Genomic DNA, 25,622 nt, shown 5'->3' on the forward strand with positions numbered 1-25,622 from the left:
TTTTTACTTTAAACCTGCACAGACATTAGCTTTATTGAAGAACAATAATAAATAAAAGAGGGAGCCAACATGCCAAGAGCTTTGAATATCCTTCCAGAAGCCCAGAGAAAATTCCTGAAGACTGCTTACAGAAAGCTGCCTCAGAGAGTTCAGGCTGTCGACTTTCAAGCTCGTGAGAACAGTTTTTGCCTCATATACTGTCTCTGTGCATGACTGCATCCGTGCCCCATTTTCCTAGTAAAACATTGAACAAATTAATGGTGGCTCAAGAATTTTGCACAGTCCTGTACATACATCTTTTAGTTACAGTCTATGATTGGATCATACAAGTAGTTAAATCCATAATGAAAACAGCAGCACAGGCAGTGCAGTTCTTGGTCCAACTGAAGTTTATTCTGAACACCGAAAGACAACAACGTACATCATCTTCTACAGTGATAATTAACAGCAGGCTGCCTTTATCGCTCATATATTAACTCTCAGATAACAGCAGTATTATACACAACCTGGAAGGTAGACAGTAAGGTTCAAACTGGATTGGGTTAGTTTCAGTACAGTGAGGAGAGGAGGAGGCGAGAGGGGTACTGAGCAGGACAGTACAGAGGGGTGTAAGACAGCTTTATCATCATTCATCATCATCATCATCAGCTTCAGTCTGGGGAAACACAAACATTCGTTCACACCTTCCTCCATAGTCAAGCTGCTGAAGCTGGCCGAGCCTCGCCGACTTCTGATTGGACAGTGGCTGGTCACTAAGGTAACTGTTGTCTTCGTGGTAATTTAGAACATTACTGTAACTTGGCACTAAATTAAAACACCTAACTAGATTTACTAACCGGCCGAGTGGCTCGCTAACTAACTTATCTACAATCTTACTAAGCAACCTAGCTAGGCGATGTTTCCGGCCTTGTCGGCGAATGCAGCCGCCGTTTTGAATAATCAGCTCGAGGAAACTTTAGGAGGAAGATCAGAGAAGTATTCATTTCAAAGTGTGCTTGAAATTGAAACATTGGGACAGTTTTTGAAAGAAGATATAGTTTGGACAATAAATTCAGTCCACAAATTACAGCTTCACAGTTATTGCCATTACTTTAAATATAAAGTTCTTATGCTGAACAAAAATGGTAGCAGTCTGTGCAGATCACTCTTTTCTTTTTACATTCTCTCCATTTAAGAAGAAAATCCAACGACTGCATCTGAAAATCACTCCTGACTTTCTTTTATTTGCTGGGATCCACCTTTGGGCTCAAGTACAGTTTGCTTATCTTCATTAAAATGTCTTTAAAATGATAAGACTTTAATAAAAACACATCCTTTGAGTGCCTCTTTTTATTAGACTTCCTGCTCTGATTACCCAAAACAGCTGCTGGGTGAAATTCAGGAGATTCGTGTCCTGCTCTGCTCCAAAATCTGCTTTTCAAAGTGCTGGGAGTGCCGACGCACAGTACCGTTGTTTCTACTCTGAGCTTTTCATAGGGTTAAACTGTGAAAATGGTCAAAATGCTATTCCTATAAAATACATCTGTGCCCTACGGAGCCTGCTCGAGGGCCCCAGTCCAGCGGCGGGCCCTCGAAATCCCTCAGGGTATACCCTCCCTGCATAGTGACGGCCACTGTGACAGCTCAACACAGCAGCAACATAACATCAGAGTTCAGATGTGTGACAGAAATCGTCTAAATCTGCGACCCCCCCACATATACATAAAAACAAAAAAACAAAAACACCCTGAACAGTTAAGACATTCTTCTTTACAGTACCTCAGTTTAAATCAGCTTTCACGCCTGTTCCCTGTCTTATTATCAGCATTATTACCACAGACGCATGTGAAGGGGACATCTTGTCTGTAATGTATTTACACCAGTCATATATCAGTGTCTCTATATCTTCAGCTTATTTTGCATCGTTAGGATTTCTCATTTAACCTGTACATATTTAGCACTTTCTGAGATAACGTGGCGAGCGTTCAGTGAGCGTCCAAACTGAGCGAAATTATAAAAAATGTCCCCTCACATGAGCCGAAGCCCAAAGAGTTGATCATAAGACTCTGAGAGACTCTGTGTAAAAATGCATGGAGACTGAACCGTGCTTTTAGTTAGCCTGTCCATCTTTACACTCGTACCGTCATTCGCATCGGCCGTCTGCCTCACACACACGCACACACTCTCACAGACACACAAACACACTCTCTCACATAAAGGTCTGGGTTTGGTTGGACAAAGAAGGAGGGCTGGGATTGTCGCTGGAGTGTTTGTGAGACTGTCTGGATGAAGCAGAGGGAGAGGAGACAGTAAAGACCTGACTGATCTTCTCCAAGACTCGACTAAATACTGACGTGGACCGGTCCTGAAGGAGGGAGGGGGCACAAGCAGACTGGACTGGACTGGACCAGGTCTCGGATTTTCACTTCTCAGTGGTACCAACATGACTGAGAACCATTTGCAGACTAGAAAACCCGTCGAGCTGCTTCTTTAGATGTCAGATCACAGGACAGACCTGCTGAAACGGTCCAATCTCTAACCACGGAAGCACCAGCACACCAGATTTAAGACGTGAACGTGTATGTGACATTTAAAAACTCCACACAAATTTAGATTTAGATGAATAAAATCTATAAATCTCATTTGGATGTTGAGCTCTTTATTTACCCTCTCCACTGAAATGAATAAGCCAGAAATGATAAGAATCTCATACCAACTTTTTATGATCCCAGTCCACTTCATCTCTATTTTTATATCAGTGTGTCACATATTTGGTGTGATTGCTGCAAAGCAAAAATCCCAGCATACTGTATATTATTATTAGTGGCTAAAAATGCATTAATATTTGTATTATTCACATATATTAATGCAATCTCAGTCAGATGAATGGGCGTAATGTTCATCTCGACTGAGGGAGGAAGTTCTTCTAAAAACCCTCTCTGTAATCTAACACCAAGCCCACTAGAGCTGATCCAGACTATAAGCAGAACATGGGATCATGTGTCTGCTCTATCTTTTGACTATGGAGGCCTCAGACTCACAGGAGCTCCGCCTGCTGCACAGAATCGAATGGAAATCTGATCAAGATGTTCTGACAGAAACAGAAACGCTGTGGAGAGTCTTCTTGCCGCACCCACGGTGTGTAAGCAGGTCGATAGGAGGCACAGACTGGAGGCGGTGATGTGTTTTCCAAGAGGCGTGCTCAGGATTGCCATGGTGACCCTAACTGCTGCTTATCTTTAATGTTTAGGAGCTGAAATGGAGTTACACACATTTTCAGCCACTTTGGCTTTTGTGTGTATGTGAAGGTCCTTTCTCCAGCTGGTAATTCATGAAGTTATTCCTTTTTGTTTTAAACTTGAAGATGTTTAGTAATGGCATCATTGTACCCTTAGCTAACTGATCCTTTCTCTCTGGATATAAAAAGCTCAGATGTACACGCGGAGAAATAAAGATTTGAGACCAGTCCAGTTGTCCAGTCCAGTCTAATCCATCTAAGCTGTCCAGTCCAAACCATCTCCTACAGGTCCTTTTTGGGCCAGTCCAGTCCGCCGTGGCCCCGTCCAGGTTTCACGGTTCTTCAAACAGCTGAAGGTCGAGCCTAACGACGATCTCTCCCGTAGGAACCTCGTGGAGCAGCAGCCTCTTTGTGATTGGTCCTTTAGAGCCCTGGTCCTTCTTTATTTCCGCTAACCGGATTTCTGTCCTGCCCAAGAAGTCTGGAGGCAAAGAGGATGATAAACAGACAGAAAACAAAACCACTCATACTTCCTGAAAAGGACAGGGAACGTGAAATGAAGGGATTTAAATCAGCGTGCGACTATCACTGACCATCAGGCGAGAACTGGTCTCGTTCAAACACAGTGATACAGAGGACGTCCTGTTCCAGGTCCTTAATAAAAAACTGACAGTTGGAATTCCACTTTGGATTCAAAGTGTCCTGAAAAAGAGAGAAAACAGCAAAACGATGGTGTGAAATATAAATTATAGCAGACATATTTGTGTCCCTGCAGCAGTGAACCAGCACTGCAGTGGTGTACTGTAGCTGTGACTGAGCTGTCAATCGTTATGAATTAATACATTTTATTATGAAAAAGTCAATGAATCTGAAATATGGAATAATAATGAACGCCTGCCTGTAGACCTGTAATGTTTTACCTGTAATGTTTTTGTGATATGGCACTGGGAGCCCATGGTCACCTCGCAGTACGGGTTGCTTTTTCCTGGAAGAACAGAACTTATGTATAACCAATAACTGAAATCAACGTTTTTCCTTTTCCAAATTTAGTTAAAAGGAGTTCACACGTACCGTGGGAGCGACAGGGTTTGAGCTCAATTCCCTCCACAATGTTGACCATCAGTCTCCCGATACCTGTAGCCCTCTGGGAACGTACTGAGGCACAGAGACATGGAGGAGTCAGAGGACATTTCTGATCATGGTCAATCTGAGGATGTTTATTTCAGTGGGACAGGTACCTAGATACGCTTTCTCCCGCTTCTTCTTCTCCGTCTCTATGAACAGCTCTGAAGCTGCCTTGATTTTCTGAACCCACGCCGTCCTGAATAAACACACACACACATTTAGAGACTAGCAATGATACACACAGCTGAAGACACTGCTAACTTGTGAGGCAGTCATGTTATTACTCACAGACCTAAACTTAAAGCGAATCCACTAATCCTAGATTAAGAGTGACTTTCAGGTTTGAGAGTATGACTGCAGGCATTTCCTGTTCGCTCAGTCTGGACCGTGAAGCGTCTCACCTTTCGTTGATGCTCTCGGCTCGCAGCGTGTAAACTCGGTCTATGTGGGAGATGTGGAACAGAGGCTCGTCTCCCGACGGGTCTGTCGGCAGCTTCACCAACACCTCATTTAGGAAGATTGGCTGAGAGTGAACACAAACCTTAGTTAGGACATGTTTATCCAGCTCACACTACATAACCCAGGGCAGGTTTAACAGCGAGTCTCTCTGGAGAAAGAGATTGTGTAGTCTCACCGTCTTGTACATGCGGTACTGCAGGTGCGTCTTTGCAGAGAAGACTTTGTCCGAGCCTGACGAGCCCAGAGGTTTGGTCACCTGTGAGGGTCATTTTTTAAATTGAGTAGAAAGATGCTACGTCAGTACCAGCCCAGCCACATTCAGACATGTACAACATAAAAGATGGATTTAAGGCAAGAAACTAAACATGTAAACTGTACAGAGGTGCAGGACTCACCTGTGTGAGCAGCAGGAAGTCGTTGAACAGGAAGCCGTAGAGCTCTTTGCTGCTTTTGGCTTTGAACAGCTTCCCGCTGTGGAGGAACTTCCTGGGACCCAGACAGTTGGTGACTGAGTTAAACACCAGTTGCTGAGGGATACACAGGCAGATATTACTGCTATTATTTCCTAATTAACCCACTTTCAAGTAAAGATTCAACACTTAAACTGTGGGCCTTCTGACGGGCTTGGAAAGACGCAGGATGTTTATCATCCTTCAGAGGACTGAGCTATGATTTCAGAGTTAATAGAAAGCATTTTATGAATATAAAAGTTAAACAGGAGTTTATCAAACTGTCGTCTGCTGATCGAATACAAATAAATTTACGTTGCCTTGTTTTCAGAGGGCATCAGGAGGATAAGATGTACCTCTGACAGGCCCTCACACTGAACGTGAGCCTGAATCCACTCCAAGCGATCCGAGTTCTCCTTCTCCCTGACGCCCTCGTTCACCTGAAAAACCCACAAAAACACATCGAGTGAAGTCCCATCCAGCTCCAGGATCAGAGCCAAAGTTTACCTGAGCCGGAGGAAGACAATCTGAGTCTCTCACACCATACTTAATGCTAATTCAGGAATAAACAACATTTGAAACCAGGGTAAGACGTTATTTTTGACCTTGTTGGGAAAACCTGTGGACCTCTCTAGGATCAGTTTCTTTTTCCATCCAGTCTTTGACTTCAGCAAAGCTATAAAAAATGGTTTCAAACCCAGAGAGACGGGTTTAAGCCAAACATGAAACATTTTCATTTAATGCGTGCGTCTCCTGCACTTACGAAGTTATAAAGGCTGAAAAAACCCCCACACAATTTCAACCTGCCCCGTGCACTTTGAGAGCCTGAAACTCTGATAGTAGTTAAAGTAGGAATATAAGATTTTGCAGTGTGAGAGTTTCTGGTCGATGTTTCATCAAATGAACCTTTGGATCAATTATTCTAATCTGTGGGATTTCACCAGTGGATGTCAGGATGATACTCATGGATATGCATGCAGGCATCTGCTTTATGTTACCTACTGAACTATAACGCAGGTGTGAAGCTTTATTTCTAGACTAACACATTTGAGGCTTTCACTGCAGTGTGGACATCGTCCCGTGTTGGGTTCTCACCTGCGAGCACAGCTCCTCTGCTTTCTCCAGAGCTGCTTTCAGGTGGCTGTGATCTGGATGAGACTCTGGAGTATTTTCTAAAATCTAAAAACAAAAAACAGATCAACTAGAAAGCAAAACACTGAGAAAACAGACTGAATATGAGGGAGTGTGATGTGTGTGTGGATACTGTGCGTACGTTTTTGATAATGAGAGGGTAGCGTGTGACTCTCTGCATAGGTTTGAGCAGGAAGCTGGACAGAGGCATTCCCTTACACCGGGGATCCATGGCTAACCTCTGACACACAGAGAGTGAGGGAGTTGGAGAAAATCAGATCTTTATTCTGCAATTATTCATCCACACTTTCCCACATTTATAGTGTCCATTAAAATTACCCGCACAACAATCGGACGAAAAAAGAAAACAGGAAGACCAAAGGTATGTTTGAGTTGCCAGTTTTCTTAGTAAGGTTTCAAACTGAGGGAAGCGTCTGTGTGAACCATGACAGGACCGTGCATGAGTAAATAAAACCCCACTATAAAAAGCATCCAGGTGATTTTCCTTTGGGACGAGGGGCTAAAACCTTGCCCACAGTTCACTCTACAGCGCTGTACCTTGAGGAAGTCTTTGATCTCGGGGTTGTCGTCGGTTTTCTGTTGGATGAGCGTGGCTCCGTTCAGCTGACACGAACAAAACCTGAACACGAGAACACGTTAAGAGTCATACAAGACACGAAACTGAGGGGATGATCCCCCTGCAGGCCGACTCAGGACTGAGAGATGGCAGACGGCACCTGATGTACGGCTGCATGTGAGGAAGCTGGTTGGTCAGGATGTCACCAATCATCTTCACAGGCATCCGATCGCCCGACATCATCTTCCTCACTCTCAGAGCCCTGCAGAGGAAAAGTTTCACCGTCACAGATACAAACACACTGCAGCGACTGTCTGACAGGAGGAAATAGAACAAGGTGAGCTTTGCAAGTCAAACGTGCACCAGATGCAAATGTCTCTGTGTCGAGTAAGTGCATGCGCAGTGTCTGTGTGTGTGTGTGTGTCTGTTTCACAGCTTGGTGTGTTTACTTCAGCAGTTTGATGTTGCACATGATGAGCTCCTTCCAGTTCACGAAGATCATGGCGACCTCCTTCTCTGTCAGCAGCTCGCACTCCAGCAGAGGTTTGTGGAAAATCTGCGCGCAGACACACACACACACACACACACACACACACACACACACACACACACACACACACACACACACGATTGTGTGATTTTACCAAGGGAATCGATCATTTCCTGCTTGTACTCGTCCTCGAATATTCAGATCAAATAAAATATTAAAGACAAAAATTTTTCAGAGAGTGATGAAACTCACTGAACAGAGAAACTGTAATGTGCACAGAATAACTCAGATAAACTCTCAAACTTTTTATGATCTGTTTGATAAATGATCTTTCTCATTAAATGAGGGAAAAATTGTGCTAAAACTCAAAGGAGTTTTTTATAAACCCATGCCTTTAATTTGGGTTTATGTCTTCATCTTTGGCTCGGACGATCAGGACGATTCTTTTTTTATTTTTATTACTGGTCCTGTCTACTTCCTGTTAAAAGAGTTTGTATTTGGCTCATGGGCAAAAAACGAGTGATCGATGAAAGATAAAAAGCCAAAACAATAAAATAAAACGAGACTTTCTGGAGAGATCACAGCGAGTCGTTGTTACTGCTGGATGTTAAAGCTAAAAACCTTTTTAGTATTTTATCTCTCTTTAAACCCACAGTCTGAGTGTTCTGCGTTTGCCTTTCTGTCACTTTAACTTTGTTTTTAGAGGTGTTCAAATAAAGCTTTTGATTAAATTTGTAACAAGCCTAACGCTTCAATGTGTTCTCCTCCATTTAATTCAGGATTTATTGTTGTTAATTTACTTTTATTGACTTTTTTGTTGTTGTTTGTCAACAATTGCACATATGCCTGAAATAAAAGTCATTGTTATTACTGAGAAAAGCCAGAGAATTATATCCTGAGCACATGCTGTGTTACATAAAATCACTCCTTGTGCAGGCCTCCTAATGTTCCAGCTGTGTGCCACGTCTCTCTGATATGTGCATCCTTCCGCCCATGCTCCTCTCATGTCCAGATACACTTTACAAACTGAGACATGCTTGGAAATTGATACCCAGATAAAGTCAGGAGGATGGAGGAGACCCCGTGTGTTTACCTCCGTGACGAGCTGCAGGTCGTTGACGTAGTTCTCCTCGGTGACGATCAGCTCGTGGATGTACCCCTGCCTCTTCCTCTCCATGGGGCTCAGCATGTCCAGCAGATGCAGGTCAGCGCACCCTGAAAACGCAGCATCACACACGCACAGACACACACACACACACACCAGCAGTCAGTCAAACATCCTCAAATGTGGAAGGAGCAAACATAGAAAACCTGTCGAGCTGCAACAGCACATACATACCTGAGATCAACTCAAAGGCATTTGCAGTAACAGACCTGAGGGAGTCAGTGTGTGTAACCAAGGGCTGCTTTTTGAGACCATTTATATCAAATTATGGTAATTTGACAGCACTCATTTCTAATCTTAGAGTTTTGATATAGTTTTCACAACGTTAAACGACAGTGTTGTTGTTGGGTTTTTTTTAAACTATGTAGTCCAAATTTGTGCTTTTGCCACTGTTGGCCACTAGAGGGCAAACAAAGTACACAAGAAGCCAGGAGACAGCCTTATAACTCTGATTAGCTGCAGAGTTGGTGGCACGAGAAGCTCAAACTGTTGGTTTTAAGACAGAGGATGAAGGGACAGCAGAGAGGATTTATTTTGAAAATCTCAAACTTTAAGGGTTAAAAGTTAAAAATTGATGGTGGGTGTAGCTCGGGAGGCAGAACAGTTCATCTGCTAATCAGATCGATCCCTAGCTGCTCCAGCCAGCATGCCAAAGTGTCCTTGGGGCAAGATACTGAACCCCAAGTTACTCTCCAATGGACCCATCAGAGTGTGAATATGTGTGAATGCTAGACAGAAAGCTTGTATGGATGGGTAAGCGAGGCACTTTTGAGTGCTTGAGTAGAAAAGCGCTCAATGAGTCCGTTACATTTATTGTTTCCAGGCATGCTGTTAACTTTAAATATGTTCAGCTTTAAAGGATCAGGTCTGATAATCTAAGCCAGGGGTGTCCAACTCCAGGGCTCAAGGGCCGGTGGCCTGCAGGTTTTAGATCTCACCCTGGGTCAGCCATGATGAGTTCATTACCAGGCCTCTGGAGAACTTAGTCATTTAAATCAGATGTATGAAGGGCACATCTAAAACCTGCAGGACACCGGCCCTTGAGCCCTGGAGTTGGACACCCCTTAATCTAAGCTCTACTCGTGAATGTGTGTGATGTCATAAAGAGGGGATACCCCATTGTGGTCATCTTGGGGACATGGCTGGAGTTTGAGCACAGAAGCCCCGCCAACCTGCTTTTCAAACCATATTTGCGAGGGGCAGCCAATCAGAGGAAATGAGTTAAAATTCAGCTTTTGTTGTTTTGGTTAATGCACGGTGAAAATTGTGGATTTGGAGGTTCTGGAGTGAGCAATAGCAGAAAATGGATGAATTATGGGCTCCACCAAAGCCCAGTGGAAGACAAATTAGCATTAGCATTATTCCAGAGTGTAAATCATGGGGTTGGAAACCTTTAAGATACAGGAACAACAAAGCCAAGGGAATGAAATGAAATATTTGTATTATTAAAAGACAGGTGTTACTCGCTGTGTGTGTGTTTGTGTGTGTGAGAAAGAATGAGTAACAAGGCCAGTCGCTGCAGTCTGTCTCAGAGCGTTTAATCATCAGGAGCAGTCAGATTCACCACCAAAATAAAATCCTGGCTATTTCTCTTCATCAGCTCTGTGCTAGCATTCTGTACATTTCATTCACCAGCATCACCTTCTTCTTCTCCTTTTTTAATACTTTATGAATCTGTTTGATCATTCGCGCTCTATTTTCACTCACTCATTAACACCGACACAGAGTGCAGTCTGGTTACATTTGGCTTGGCTGTTAATTCACTCATTCATTTATTCACTCATTCATCAGATTACTATTTATATTTATACGAAGCATCACCATTACCATTCATCAGATTATGTAAAGAGCATACACAGATTTATCTCTTTGAACACGCCGGACCAGATCAGAGCCAGGCTTCAGCGTCTTTGAGCTGCAGCGCAAACTAACCCGCAGCGCTGCAAAGTGATGAGGACAGAATGACAACGGGCAGACGTGGAGCGCGGCTCTGGTCCGGACGGGTCTCTGATCTCATGTAAAACTCTGACTGAAAGAAGTCTCGACCATCGGTTACCAAACTTCCCCTCGGACCCCGAAAACAAGCAGCTGTTATTAAAAAAACAGAAAAGAAAAAAAAAAAAAAGCTCCCAAAAGAAACCAGATTTGTTAAAACATCAACGGTCTGGACTCATGAACCAATCAGAGAGCTTTAGCTCCAACACTGACACACTGAGGAGCCAATGGGATCCAAGCAGGGTAATTATAACAATAACAATAATTATAATGACTGTATTGCTCATTGTATAAAAAGTTGCGTAGTTTAACAATCATTTCTTTCATTATTTCTTTCTGAGGGTAAACATTAAAATCCCAATACTGTCATCAACAAACTGAAATAAAAATCTAATATGGCAACCCCTATTCTCTTAATACTAGTCTGTTGCTATGCCAACAAACAGAGGGGAAGGCGGGGCGAGGCCGGAGGTCTCTGCGTTCGTTTCTGTAATGTCCTCTGACGATGCTAACTTGGTAAAATGACACGAGGAGAACGATGCTTTCAGGAGGTAATTATTGAGATAACGACGTTTTAGCGGAACAACCGTGGCTCGTGTGTGATGCCCAGGAAAAAACACGGCGGGCTGTGGGAAATAAAGCCACAGGAAGGCAGCTTCGTCTGCTCCTGTGCATCGGAGCAGACGATTTGCTTTTTAATGCTCGGTGAAAATGTCGCAAGTCTGCGGAGCCCCTGAAGCCACTGAAGAGACAAAATCTTGTCCGCACAAGTTTTCACGTGTGTGATTTCAATGTGATCAAACCAAAACCTGATTATCAGAGTTGTGTGAGTGAAGCTGCACACTCGAGACACGCAAGTGAATTTATAGCAAACAATCCACACGCGATAAATAACTCATAAGGAAAAGATTTCAATGAATTCATCACGCAACATTTGAATAATGCGTTCATACAGTAAGGATAAAATGTGTGCACAAAAATTGCACCACAATTAAATGAGTTGTGTGGAGAAAGTTTAAATTGCGCGCACAAGATTCTCCCATACAGATGACATTTATTGTTGTTGGTATATTTCAATAAAAACAGTTTGCTGAGGTTACTCCTTGTAGGCTTTCAAACAGTTAAGAGCTGAAGTGCAAAGTAACTCATTGTGAAAGATAAATATTGTGTTCACAAAAGATTCAAATATCCCACAAGCACGAGGTAAAGTATTTAAACGCTGTGAGACTCCAGGAGCTCCGTACACTTCACTTTCCCTTCCTTAACTCTGATTTATTTTTGTAATGATGGTGCAGTCGGGAAAACGGGAAGCAAAACTTTAAAATCAGCTGTTTTTCACATAAAGTATGGTTGACATTAAGCTAACAGACTTTGGTGCAATGCAGTGGGACAAATATGCTTCTATAAATTTAAAATAATGCTAATTTGTGACATTAAACGTCAGCTAAACGACTGTTGGAGGAATATTTGTAGTTTTCTGACTGAGAAAATGAGATGATATCTGTAAATATGAGGCCACTCGAAACGATCACACCAGATTTTGGAGGTTTAATCTGGAGTTTCACTCACGAGGTTACGAGATTATTTTAACGCGGAGGCTGAATTTCAAACTGCTCTTTTAACTGGAATGACTGAAAGATACAAGCCTTTTTTTTTTTTAGCTAAAAGCCCCGCCCCTCTGTGTGTCATATCAGTTTTCCTCATTTTCCTCATATATATGACATCCCATCATCATCGTAGCAACAGACAAAACAGTAAACATGTAAACAAAAACAACGGAACAAACATTTAAAGTTAATACATATTCATATGTTAAACTACAACGGATAAAAACGTGTGTGTGTGTGTGTGTGTGTGTGTCTGTCTGTTAGCTAAGCAGCACGGCTTTTTTTTTTTTTTTTAAATTCCAGCTGCTCGCTTCCTTTTATGCCTCCTTCCCTACACAAAGTGAAAGGAGGGCAAACTAGCAAAAGGAAGCAGCAGCGAGGATTGAAACTTGGCCTGTAACTGCTGCTGGGACGCATCTCAATACTGCCTCGCTTCCTCTCCTCTCCCGTCTCCTTTAGAGCAGGGGAAGGGAAGGAAGGAGACGAGGAAACAGGAAGCTGGAAGGCGTCTTTGGCGTTGAGGAGAGAAGAGTTAAAGACTCTGACATTGAGACTTGTCCTCCAGCAGATAGTGGGTCTTTCTGTGAAGCTGTGGGAGGGGGAGGGGTTAGTGAGGGAGGTGGAGACAGCGTTTCTGACTGACAGGCTTTGGAACCAATGGGAGCGAGGTTAAAAAATAATTTAGAAAGAGGAATGAGGAGGGAGGATGAGCTGAGCGACTGATTCTAATGAGAGTCTCCCATAAAGCCACAAAACGACCCACTATCCACTTTACCACGCTAGCACGGTGTGTGTGTGTGTGTGTGTGTGTTTACAGTCACTGTGATCCAGTCAAAAACATGTTCATCAGTCCAGTCTTGGATAAAAGGAGATCAATAGTCTCCTCCTTTCTCCCTTCCCTCCTTATCTAAGCATCTCGGAACGGATAAAACAGGAAGAGAAGAAGAAGAAGAAGAAGAAGAAGAAGAAGAAGAAGAGGAAGAAGAGTTTAAGAGGAGGAGAGGAGTCCTGACTACTGATCTCCCTCCTGCTGAACAGTGCTGTGTGCAGCCAGAGCCTCAGATAAACAGAGTTTGGCCAAGTCCAGTCAGAGATTTCGCCAGCAGAGGGCGCTTTAACGTTACAGTCTGTTTGTCTGTCTGTCTGTCTGTCTCTCTCTCTCTGGCTTCTACTGGTGGAGAGTCGCCATTTCCGGGTCATGTGACCTCTTGCTGCTGTCCCATTGGTTGAGTGGCCTAGTGGGCGTGGCCTAGTGGGTCTCTTTGAGGGCTTTGAGGAGAGGGGGGTTCTGGGTAATGATATGATCCTAGAGAGAGGACGACAACAACAAACATCAACAAAAACAACTAAACAAAACAACAACAAGAACAACAGCAACAACAACCAGTCGGGCCGCTAGGTGGGTGGAGCGTGCAGCAAGGCGGAGAGTGTGGAGGCGTGGTCTAACCCAGCATAGAAACAGAGGAGCTACAGCGGGCAGCGAGGCGAGTCGGCAGGAGATCGTTTGGTTTGTATAACGTTTTAAAGACCAGCCATAATCCCCACTACTGCAATCATTTAGAAATACTGTCATCACTGTATTTATTATTATTGTTATTATTTATTTTCAAATAGAAGAAAGAACCAGAAAATTCACAGATTTCTATTAAAAACTGGACACAGACTCTTAGTTTGTGTTATATGTGGACCTGTCACACTTACATGTGCAGTAAACAGTAACCAGCAGCTTAACAGATGAACCTTTTCTCTCTATAAAATTCACATTTACAGAGATCAGAGTTTAAAAAATTAAATTATTTTATTTTCGCTCTTCAACACCGACCACAGGAATCGGTGACGGTTTTTACTGTTTTCATTTGAATCCACAATAAATTTAATTTTGGATTTCTAAACATGAAATTCTGAATTTTGAGTACTGAGGTTGTGTTACGGTTCGAAGCTGTAACTGATCCAAATACTCACTCAGGAAAACACGATTTTATAAACTTGTTATTATTAACTTCTAGTTCATATGTAGATGTATGCAGCTCATCCAAAAAGTCCAGTCGTTGTGTTGCCCCATGTGGCTTCACTGTAGGTGGCAGAGCAGCATCTCACCCTCTGTAATATATAAGTTGTGGCTCAAACAAGCACAAAAAACCTGATTTAGCCGACCTTCATTAGTGAAGGCTCTTTAAGTTTTTGACTTAGACCAGTTTGATTTTTTTCTCTAGCTTAAATATCTCACCCTGCCCACACACAGATGTGTTTTTCCCCTAAAAGAAACACCCGGGGTGGGTGGCTGGGAACAAGATTTACATTAAACTCAGATTTTAAAAATCAATCCAACAGTAAGAAATATTCTCCTGCTCTTGTTGTCATTTGATATGTGCAACACACATGTGCACAGGTATATGATACATGTGTTGGTTGTTTGTAGACGAGGAAAGTGAAACGACTGTGAAACAGACTGTTATGAATCTCACAATAATAAAAACTTAATGGATCAACAAGGAAAACAGATAAAAATCACTTTAATTGTTGACGTATCGCAGTTCGCTTTGACCATCATCGATCCCTGGCACCATTATGCATACTGGGAAAGAGCGGGGCTAAAATTTGATGAGTATTTGATGGTTTTTATATTGTTTTGGTTTTTTACCATTACCAAAGTGACTTTTCGTTACTTTACATCAGCTCTGCTCTACTCAAGTTCAACAGGTTCAGTCTGCTCAGTTGGCTCGATCCAAGGATCAATATTAAGGAGAAATGCTGCCTTGGTTTTTGTTTCGTTTTTTATCTATGTGGCTTGACCTAAACTTCGGTCCACCACTAGTCCACGAGCCTCACTTTGAGAACCCTGCCTGTACACAGACACAGTCTGTTTACCGCCAACATCTCTCTGCTCCGCTCTAGAAACTCTACGTCTATGGTGGATCATGCTGAAGGGACACATGCAGGGAAGAGGGGACACTTGCACACTAATACATGCAAATACACACACACACGCACGCACGCATGCACATACGAACACACACACACACCACCCAGAGGTGGTGTATGACTGGGAGGTTATCAAAGAGGCCCAAAGGAGTGTCAAGGTGAAAGGTGAGAGGTCAAATCAGCCCGGGGAGGTCAATCACAGACTGAGAGAGGGACAGCATCTCCACACCTGGCTCTGGGCTGTGTGTGTGTGTAGAGAGTGTGTGTGTGGGAGAGTTCGTTTTAGTGTGTTACACTACTTTGTATTCACATTGGGAGTCGGTTAGTACGTCTGTATATGTTCCACGCAGGAAGTGTGTGTGTTTGTGGTACTCACACTGCGTGCTTGGGTCAGTATCTGTGGTGAGTTTGACGTAGTTGCTAGGAAACAGACCCTCCCTCCCATTGAGCTCTCCTTTCCACCAATCACAGTCGTCTTTGTTGAGCACTGTGATCACCTGACCCTTCTGGAAGGCCAGCTCGTCGTCGTTCTGCGCCACGTAGTCGTACATGCCGATCACCTGACACAGAGCTTCAGGACCAGAGACGGGGAACAGGGAGAGATTATTAGTGTCCGAGTCTCTCTGGATTCTTCACGTTCTGACAATCAATAATTATTAACGGCATCAAATCTGCTGAACTGTGTCTCTTTAAGTCCATTTGGTTGCACACAAAAGCTGCAAGATTGGCTGCATCCAAAATACAAACTACCCGACAATACCAATTATTTTACTCTACATGGGGTCAAAAACAAAAATTCTGGTATATTAGACTTCAAACTAGGCACAAATACCATGAACGCTGCAGGAAACTGAGGTCTGGGGTCCCATAGACTTGTATACAAGTTGAATCCCTTTTACAGCCACAGGAGCTGCCCCCTGCTGGCCAGTAGAGAGAATGCAAAGCCTTTTTAAAAAAGGTGCACCTCTTCTTCTTCAGCACGTTTCACAATGGACTGAAGGGCCTCTGTAGGTGTTGTGGTAAAGTGTGTGGATTTTTCTGTGTTCTTTGTGTGTGGATGTACCTGTGCTGGCAGGGGCCAGTTTAGGAGGTGTGGGCTCTGTGGGCGTCGTCTTGCTGGTGCTGGGACTCAGCAACTTCACATAATTGGCTGGAAACCAACCAATCTGGCGCTTTTTCCCTCGAGCCTGGACCAATAAAATCAAAGGATGCCATCAGTCACAAACCAATATGTAAAACACATTATGTACATAATGACAAAATACAGCAGGTAATTCCTTTAGCTTTGTTCTGTAAATAAAATGATACAGATTTTAAAAAAATCCTCAGTTATCTGGTGAATATTTGTGTCTCATTTAATCCATGTCAGCGTTTCCCATCATACCTATCCTTCTCTACCTCATTACACTGTTTCAGGCAGAGATTAAGTGACGGTTGTGTCTTGTGTACCTGGAGCTCGCCCTCCCACCAGCCCCCTGGGTTCTTCTTCCTGATGAGGATGAGCTGTCCTGGGGCTAAAGTCAGCTGCTCTGCTCCTGTAGCATTGTAGGGGGCGATCACCTGAGCGATCTCTGAACAGGAACAGGAAGAAGATGATGAGGGTTTTTATTTTTTTTCTTCTTTTAGTCTCTGACACCTGGTCTATGTGAGTTTTATTTTGAAGGTTTAAATCAGACAAGTTCTCTTTCACATGGCTTTAACTTCAACTGGCACAACAAGGACAACGAAGAGTGAATTAAGATATTTACTGGTCAGTTTGACACTTTTATTAAGGAAACTCAGTTTGGTATTCTGAGGAAAACAGGAAAAGTGCATTTTGGTAACATTACAGGCCTACCTGGTTTCTTCCCAAGGCTTCCCGTCTTCCCTGCTGTTCCCAGTGACTGTGGGCAAAGATTCAGAGTCACAGTGATTAGAAATATTTACCTGAAGATCTTCTATTCTTCCCCGAATTTGTTCAAAATGAGCTCTCACCTCTGATGTGGAGTCCCGTGGTTTGACGTAGTTGGATGGAAAGACTCCAGTCTTTCCTCCGACCATCCCCGTCCACCAATCGCCTTCTTTCCTCGTCACCACGACGATGTCCCCTTGCTGGAAACTCAGGTCCCCCTGTTCATTGCTCTCGTAGGTGTACATGGCCACGTATTCTGTATGAAAGCATGAAGACAGAGTGAGTGACGAGAAGCTCGCTGACGTTTCAGCAAACTCGCCCACATTTGCGTTCGTTACCTTCACCCGACTCTGAAGGCTTTGTTGGGGAGGGGGAGGGGCGTTTTCCATTGGGCGGGCTTTCCGATGCTCCTGTTTCACTGGGAGAGACAAAGAGATAAGAAAAAAAATCATTAAATACATGAAATAATTCTTCTTTTTTTATGTGAGCAAAGTCAGCAGGTCCCCTTGTACTTTGGGTGTCTTGCCCACTTTAAGCGCCCAGTGTCACAACATAACAGCTTGTTTGAACTGTGCTTTGTGTCAGCCTGGAAGCTTTTTGACGTACTTAGTGTTTTTGCTGCGTGCTGCTGTTGCTGGAACACCAGGGGGAGCCGTCATGGTGGCGGAGATGAGCTTCACGTAACTTTTGGGGAACCAGCCTCTTTGTCCGGTCTGCAGTTCACCCAACCACCACATGTCCTGCTGCTCCAACACTGTTATTATCTGCATCAAATAAAAAGTTCAGTTATTACAATTAAAACGCAACAAAAAGAGAAAGAAATTAGTAATCAGGAGATCTCTACCTCGTTTTTGTTGAAGTTTAGGTGGTTCTCCTTCTTGGCTCTCCAGGGATACAAGGCCTGAGCCTGAAGACCCTCGACCTTCTCTCCCTGAGAGACACAGACAATCACAGCCGTTACTCTCAGCAGAAAGAGATGCAAAACCAGAGAAATATTATTTCTGTCGTTACCTGTCCCAGTACGGGAGAAGGAGAGGAACCCGTCGTCATGGTGGCGGGAGTGAAGGCAGAGCGTTGTCGCAGCTGTGCCGAGGGAACGCTCAGAGATGGATTCTGACTGGCCGAAGAGGTGGGCCACGCGTCCCAGCCCTCGCTGTCTGATTGGCTGGTTGTGTTTGAGGGCCAGCTGGAAATATTGCAAGCATGCATATTAATATGATGTGACTGACGTGTCTGTGGGTCAGTAACGGAAAAACAAATCGTCAAATGTCAGCGAATCGGACTTTAATGGCACTTACGTTGTGCTGAAGTCCGCCCAGTTGCTGTTAGAAGAGGACGTGGTGGAGGAGGCGGTGTGTCCTGGGGCGGGAGGGGGCGTAGTCATCGGCTGCTGGGTTGAGGAGGTTGTGGCTGAGACTGTGGAGCGCAGCGTGATTGGCGCTTCACTGTCAGGTATACGCTCTGCATAATTGGCAGGAAACCAACCGGTCCGCCCTCTGAGCTCACCCCCCAGCCAACCGGGCTCACCTGTTTGCGACTCATCGACCTATCAGAGCACAGGGACAGGATTAGGATAGCTCTCATGACACGCAAGGGATAGAGATGCACGTGTCATGTTCATGGTGGGAGTGGCGCAAACAATAACAACGGTGGAAACGACAGCAGCTGATCAGATCCTGATTAGTGGACAAATGATGCAAAAAACAACACGAGGCGCAAAAAGTCCCACGACTCTGCCCGAAAACAACACCCGATTTAAATTTGGCTCCTAAGCATCCTTGTGCAGCTCTGACATTAGGATATCCTCAAACAGAGCAGTGCACCATGGGCAGGCATGTATTTTAACATACAGACAGACAGAACAGGTTTACTGCTACGGTGGCCTTGAGGTGGATTTTTAACAGGTAAACCATAGCTGAAAACCCCAATTAACTACATCTGTAAATTTTAGGATATTTGCCATAAATATAAGAAAAAACCCCACAGAGCCATTAACAAAGTATTCCTGTATTAAATACAGATGAAAAATTGAATCCATGCAGGTTTTAGCAGCTAAACTAAATCTTTTTTTGACTTCTTGGCCACACCAGCACAGTCTTTGCTCACTCACAGTCCTACTTCTCAGATTCGGCTCCCTCTACCAGAATGTATTAAATTTGCTGCTGTACTGAAACACGTGAGGATGCAGTTGGTAGAAACAAGCTCCTAGTGACCAATCTAAAGGTAGGAGGAGTGCTAGAAGCTTTACAGAGATGCACAAGGAGACAATGTCAAATTGGGCAAAAATAAAACAAGTATGAGTTTTTTTTTAATGCACTTTATAAATTTGAAACCTCCATTTTAAACAGTAACCCCCCTGTTCCTCATGGTCCCAACCCCAATCTGTCAGAAACGACACTGCAATACGTAACATCTCACTGAAATGTGGCTACAAGCTAAAAAGTATATTTCCTCTGTTTTCCCTCCTTAAAATGGTGACAGGGAAGTGGGACGGAATAATGTGATATGTTTACATGAAAAATGGAAAACTGCAAGCTGGGATATTTTATTTGTTTAGTTTATTTATGTGGGAATTAAAATAGCCTCTGTGCTGTAGTCACCAGTCTTTGGCTGATAGTTAAGCACACTCACAGGTTTCCACACTAACTAAAAATAGCACGACATTACAGATCTGACTGCAATAACTTAAACAAACAAAAACTAAACAAACAAAAACCACAAACATTCATCCACTGAAAATGAATGAACATGGAGGCGACATGAGATGAAAGCGTTTCTGGCTTGTGATTGGTGGAGGCACATCACTGGGCGGGTGGGGGGGGGCAAGAACTTACCCATTCCCCCTTCACCTTCAGTTTGCATAGCAGAGGAGAGAGGAAAACGTTAATACACACACCGCACAGCCACACACACACCCTTCAGAAAGAATAAACACAAACAAATACAACACAGGCAATAAGACACGTGTGTGGAAGTCCTTTACGTGACCATCACTGACTGTAGTGAGCTTAGCTGAATTCATCTGAGAGAGCAGCTTTTTCTGCAAACTACATACCATAATAACATCTCCGGGAGTGATACTGATCTCATCATGGCTACGAGCGTCGAACGGATACAGAGCCCTGTAGTACACCACCTTCACCGGCTGCTGCTGCTGGTCGAAGGCGCTGGCTGAAGCCTTCTGGTCAAATAAACTGGGACCTGGAGCTTTTTCCACTGTGACTAAGCAGAAAAATAAAACTATTAGTAAGAGAGAATAGATCACTGCTGAGCAAATGAAAAGGCTTTATAGTGAAGCACTTCCTGCTAGACAGGAATTAGGTCTTTAGCACTAAATTCAGAGTTCAGTGTGTTTATGTGCACTCGTTTCTCTCCTGAAATATAAAAGAAGCTTTTCTGCTTTTTTAAAAACACCTACCAGAGCACACAGGTTTTTTGAATGATTAAGTCAATGGGTTTTTGATGTCACAGTCTCAAAGGGCTAAAAAGAAATTCGTCATCACGGAGCCGAGTTGTCAGAAGTGGCAAAAGCCGCAGTTCCTGTAGCTGCCACTTGAGGCTGACTCCAAAATTGAGTCTCTTCTCATACAGTGTAAATTTAAAATACCCCAAATCAGCTGTGAAGATGTCGTGTTTATAGACCAGTGAAAACCCAGCTTGCGTGTCTATGGATAGTTTCCACTTACATAACAACCGCGTGTGACATACAGGTGGATACCGACACCTGCTGGGTGTCATCTCAGTTAACTCAAGCAGAGGAACTGAACCTCCACACTGTGAGTTTGGTGTTTGTGTCATTTTGGAACATTTTTAACTGAATTATGTGACAGTTATGGGACATGCTGAGGTCTGAGCTCCAGTTTGAAGTCAGTGAAATAGTGACATTTTATTTGCATGTTACGCATTATTTAGCAGACATCTGTCATCCTTCTACATGAATACAAAAAAGGATTTCACATAAGCAACACGCCGGTGGCCAAAGCACTAAATGCACGTGTTAACACACCTGCTGACGCCCAGGGGTCAGCCGGCTGGCTGAAAAGCTTGTTTAGTTTGTCCTGCATTTCCTTCTTGCCTCTTCCCTCGTCCTCCTTCTCTTCTGTCGATCCTGCTCCCTTCCTGACCTCTTGCTCCTCCTCCATCCCTCTCCTTTTCCTCTCCTCCTCTTCCTGCGTCACTCTGTTTAGCCATGCGTGGGATGCAGGAACGGAGGCGGGGCTTGGAGCTTGTGGAGCAGAGCCTCCTGCTTCCTCCTTCCAGGCGGCACCTTCCTCTGACGACAACCTGTGAAATAAGATCATTAAAACAAGTTTTAAAACTCTGATTTTGGGGCAAGTTCAGCGAAACTTTCCAGCAGTTTTTCAACTGGATTTGAGAAGCAATTCCACAAATACAATTTTAACCACTCAAATTAAAGTTAATTTGTATAATGCTTCAAAACAACCACAGAAAAAATGGCCCAGATGGCTGATGAGTGACTGACTTTTGCATTTTCTGGTACTGCATCATCTCCACTTGACTCTTACCTGCCCTCCTGCAGCTCAGCGGACTTCCTCTCACTCGGGGTGTGTATGTGAGACTGTGTGTGTGTCTGTGTGTGTGTGTCTCCCTCCAGTTCCTTCTGTTTCTGTCTCTGCTGCCGGGTGTGGATCTCCCTCAGCTCCTGCAAAGCATCACGGGATACAGGAAGGAACAAGCGATGAGGAGGAAGTGGGGTCACAGGGCTGGTTGCTAAGGGCGTCCAACGACAACAAACAAGAACACCAACACCGGCAGTAGCAGCACGTTTGTATTAGTCAGGTGAGCGAGGCAAGCTCCGCCCCTTTACTTTGGTAGTCTTGTTAGTTTATTCTAAAACGGACGAGGCAGGACGCTAAACTGAAGCCTTCTGTTTGGGAAGTCTCATTTCTTTTAACCAGTCACTGCACTCGAACTAGAACATCACATGTCACAGAGAACCTGAAGACACTGACGTCGGGGCTTACAGCTTTCTGAGCTGATGTGCAATGGAAGGCACAGATCATCCAACTCTTCATGAAAGGCTTTTTGTGGAGCGATGGCGGCTGCTGCTTTTGATCATGACCATAAACAGATTTGATCCAAAGTTTAGGATGTCATGCATTACCTTTATATCTACACCTGGCAGCGTCTCTCCTCGAGACTCAGTGTAAGTCACTCAGAACAGCCAAGTGACAGAAAGGTTAACAAGGCAATGGTTACCATGAGGGTTCTTTCTCGTGGAGTTTCCCTTTATTCAGTTCAAGCTAGTTTTGAACTTCCTCTGTGAATTTATCAGGATGTTCTGATGCTGCAGACTTAACACAAATAAGTGAAGGTGTGAAATAGGCTCAATATATTTCATCGCAACTAAAAATGCACTCACTTTACACCACTGTGTAACAGTTATTACACAACAAGAAAGTGAGGCAAGGAACATTTGTCCTTATAGAATCCTGTTTTATTGTTACTGCTCAGGTGACATTATTTTATCTCCACTGCTTCTCTGATTTTCCTGGAACAAGCCTTTGAATGCACATACTGTTCATCACCTATGAGTGTGATGCTGATGTTGTGAAGGGAGCGCAGAGTGTGAAAGAGAAGCTGTCGATTTAATGATCACAGCTGAAAAGATAAGACTGCCGATACAAGTGGTAGAAATTACTTCTTAAGTTCAGGTGTTTCAGGCACGTCCCCACCTCTCTTCTTAAAGGACCACGAGGTATCCAAGAATAGCGTCTCTGCTCTGCCCCAGAATCAGATAGGCCGTAAAAAGGAAATGGTGGTGATGTGGGGGACCAGCTGCCTGCACTCAAGTCCCTGCAACTTGTGTTTCTGTCCGAGTATGATTAAAAAACAAACTTTTCTATATGTTATCAGTACGTGGGAAGGGATGTGACTTGGAAACAGACCCGGCCCGTAATAGAGGGCTCTGGTCATGGTGGTGGGGCGGAGCTTGCACGGCGCACAGTATGTTCGTGGGATGGGTTAGAGGTCAAAAAAAAAAAATGTATGGGAGGGAGGGGGATTGAAGGGAAGTGAAGGGATGCAACTGTGGAAGGGGCAGTTCTGTGTAGTCATGACAACCAGCTGTGCCATTAGAACACACTCTGTTACTATAACAACAACACAAGGCAGCTGTCGTGTTTCAGCCAAACAACCGATGTGAGGAAACCTCCAGAAACGAGCAATCGAGAGACACAACGAGCCGAACTACAAATGTGAAGACAGAAACCTCCACATCACCTCAAACAGGAAGTGGAGGATACACGAAACAACAGAGACCACACACACACACACATACACACACAAAAACACAAACGTTTGTCCAGATCAGGTCTAGTTTATTGCCACATTAGGCTGGTTAACTTCTAGTACCTTCTACGTGTCTGGCTGAAACATAATTTGGTAGCACGCAGGCTTTAGGATTACAGTATAGCATCTGTAATCTAGTAAATCCCAGCATAGCAACAGCATAAAGTCACCTAAAGTAATATACCTGCTGTAGTGAAGGGACATTTCACCATAATTTATCATCATGGATACACACATTTCACCCGGTGTGTAGCGCTCTCTAGTCTATATTGTCTTGGTGTGAGTTGCATAGTTACAATCATCATCTACGCATTAATCTACAGGTGTTTACTTTCTGTTTTGTTTTTTATATTATTATAATCAAGAAGTAATATCAAAAAAACTAGTTAGTGAGAGCAAGGACATCCAGATTCAAAGACCCATGACAGGCATGACCCAGTGATGTGTGCCTGTGTGAGGATTGTCCGTCCTGTAGGTTAGCTAATTGAAGAAATCTACATAGTTTACTGCTGACTGCGTCCACCAAGCCAGCAGGTGTAGTAAGAAATTCTGGAAACCCTGTATGTCAGGGCTGGGGGGACAACAGGCCTCAAGGGCTGGTGTCCTGCATCAAGATGTGTCCTTGATCCAACAAAGCTGATTTAAATGGCTAAATTACTTGAAGTTCTCCAGAGGCCTGGTAATGAACTAATCCTTTGATTCAGGTGTGGCTGACCCAGGGTGAGATCTAAACCTGCAGGTTTTTGCTTTTCAAAAGGTGAGTTTCATTTAGTTTCATTTTATTAAAGAGTCATCGATCATCTCCAAAAACGGCGCAACTCAGACCAACTTTGATTCTGGGCTGAACTGTTCCTTTAACTACAGCAGCACAGCTAGCCAGCTGGATCAGTAGTGAGCCAACACCAGCCTAACAGAACAAAAGATCAGAGGCAAAGATAGAGAGGATGACAAATTTAGGGTGAAGAGAAGAAGAGACAGAAAGGAAGACGAGTGATGAGGAAAAGAAGGAAGAAGACGAAGAAGAGCAAAGAATGGCGACAGGAGGAGGGGCGTGATGGGAGGCTGGTTTGTTTCATGGACCTTTATAACGTGGTCTAGCCGAGTCAGACACACTCTGACAGCTGACACACACTCCTGCAGCTGCCCCTGCTCCTGGTGCTGAAACACACACGCATATATGTATACACACACACGCACACAGTTCAAAACACAGACACACACAATATTTGTCAGTAGATTTCTTTGTTGGTTTTTTTCTGTACACACCAAGTCATTTTTGTTGGGGTTAGTCCATGTAACCTCATGCTCTTGTCACATGACCAGTTAATTTCAATATTAGGTGGATCAGTCTGATTCTTCTGAGACACTAAAGGAAAAGCAGGCTTGCACAATATGGCCTTGACTCATGAAGGGAGGCTCTCGTGAGTCACTGCAATGACTAATGTGCTGTTAGTTTCATCAGAGGTAAAACGCTGGCTGCCTCTAATTGTCACCTTGCTTTGGATCATAAGTAAGAGTTTTAGTAAGTAAGCTTGCTCAAACCGGTTCTACCCATTTTAATTCCTGCTTTGCCTTTAAAACAAACATACGCTCGATAAATATGTTTTTTACTGCAGGCATGATCACTTAATCAGAAATAGATGAACAAAAAAATAAACATTATTCTCATGTATATCCAGATTACTCATCATGTGAATAATCTTTAGAGATGTCAAAAAATCCTGCATTTAAAAAAAGTCTTAAAATGAATTAAAGCTACCAGCAGGATGTTAATGTCACCTTCGAGTCTTTAACTCGGCATTAACAGCAGCAGCAAACATTCGTGTTGACGTTTCCGTCTCCGAGTCAGAATCGTTACAACCTTATTAAAGGCTTTGTCGTTTCCTGTGTCAGTCGTGTCCTGCTGCTTCATCAGTGCATCTACAGAGCCGGGATCAGTAGCGAGTGGTGCACTCCTCCTTGTTAGAGGCTCTCCTGACTTTGACGTGTGAGATTAGCAATAAACAGCACACAGACTACATCGGTGCGTCACAGCTCGACAATTACAAGACCTCGACTGGCCACGGTACATCTCTCTGGCTGGCAGGGACAGCACAGTGCAGTACAAGCGATGCACTGAAATGTTACCACAAATCAGACCAGAAGTCTGGTTTGTTGGTGTTAAGGACAGCAAAGCCTTCTAAAGTGACTAAAACACTTCAAGCCTGCAGGTTAGTATTCTCACAAGAGGGTGTACAGTGTTTTAGTTCAAATCATTCCTCTGATAATCTGCCAAATCAGGT

General features: G+C 43.7%; 1 protein-coding gene across 5 annotated transcripts in view; it reads right to left on the minus strand.

The window, feature by feature from the left end:
• Positions 1-366: 366 nt before the first annotated feature.
• itsn1 (intersectin 1 (SH3 domain protein)) overlaps positions 367-25,622 on the minus strand; it is a 50,049-nt gene continuing 24,793 nt past the window's right edge. For 2 of the 5 annotated variants that reach the window (XM_085476991.1, XM_085476988.1), the window contains 29 exons: positions 21,555-21,691; positions 21,035-21,312; positions 20,084-20,250; positions 19,863-19,877; positions 18,327-18,574; positions 18,040-18,214; positions 17,873-17,959; positions 17,635-17,792; positions 17,367-17,446; positions 17,112-17,284; positions 16,975-17,020; positions 16,587-16,708; positions 16,201-16,324; positions 15,514-15,708; positions 8,542-8,663; positions 7,408-7,514; positions 7,119-7,220; positions 6,940-7,021; positions 6,524-6,622; positions 6,346-6,429; positions 5,607-5,690; positions 5,197-5,328; positions 4,977-5,057; positions 4,744-4,865; positions 4,456-4,538; positions 4,289-4,372; positions 4,138-4,202; positions 3,811-3,919; positions 367-3,698 (listed from right to left, as the gene is read on the minus strand). In XM_085476991.1, the coding sequence (XP_085333117.1) occupies positions 3,550-3,698; positions 3,811-3,919; positions 4,138-4,202; positions 4,289-4,372; positions 4,456-4,538; positions 4,744-4,865; positions 4,977-5,057; positions 5,197-5,328; positions 5,607-5,690; positions 6,346-6,429; positions 6,524-6,622; positions 6,940-7,021; positions 7,119-7,220; positions 7,408-7,514; positions 8,542-8,663; positions 15,514-15,708; positions 16,201-16,324; positions 16,587-16,708; positions 16,975-17,020; positions 17,112-17,284; positions 17,367-17,446; positions 17,635-17,792; positions 17,873-17,959; positions 18,040-18,214; positions 18,327-18,574; positions 19,863-19,877; positions 20,084-20,250; positions 21,035-21,312; positions 21,555-21,691 (3,510 nt within the window). In that variant the 3' untranslated portion in view covers positions 367-3,549. Of the gene's footprint in view, positions 3,699-3,810; positions 3,920-4,137; positions 4,203-4,288; positions 4,373-4,455; positions 4,539-4,743; positions 4,866-4,976; positions 5,058-5,196; positions 5,329-5,606; positions 5,691-6,345; positions 6,430-6,523; positions 6,623-6,939; positions 7,022-7,118; positions 7,221-7,407; positions 7,515-8,541; positions 8,664-15,513; positions 15,709-16,200; positions 16,325-16,586; positions 16,709-16,974; positions 17,021-17,111; positions 17,285-17,366; positions 17,447-17,634; positions 17,793-17,872; positions 17,960-18,039; positions 18,215-18,326; positions 18,575-19,862; positions 19,878-20,083; positions 20,251-21,034; positions 21,313-21,554; positions 21,692-24,420; positions 24,499-25,622 lie in introns of all 5 variants that reach the window. The other 3 variants (XM_085476993.1, XM_085476990.1, XM_085476992.1) reach the window with 2 other exon arrangements.

This window comes from Copadichromis virginalis, linkage group LG13 (genome assembly GCF_057382275.1).
Source record: "Copadichromis virginalis isolate Kocher_CV1m ecotype Utaka linkage group LG13, C_Virginalis_male_GT1.1, whole genome shotgun sequence".
NCBI classification, from domain to species: domain Eukaryota; kingdom Metazoa; phylum Chordata; class Actinopteri; order Cichliformes; family Cichlidae; genus Copadichromis; species Copadichromis virginalis.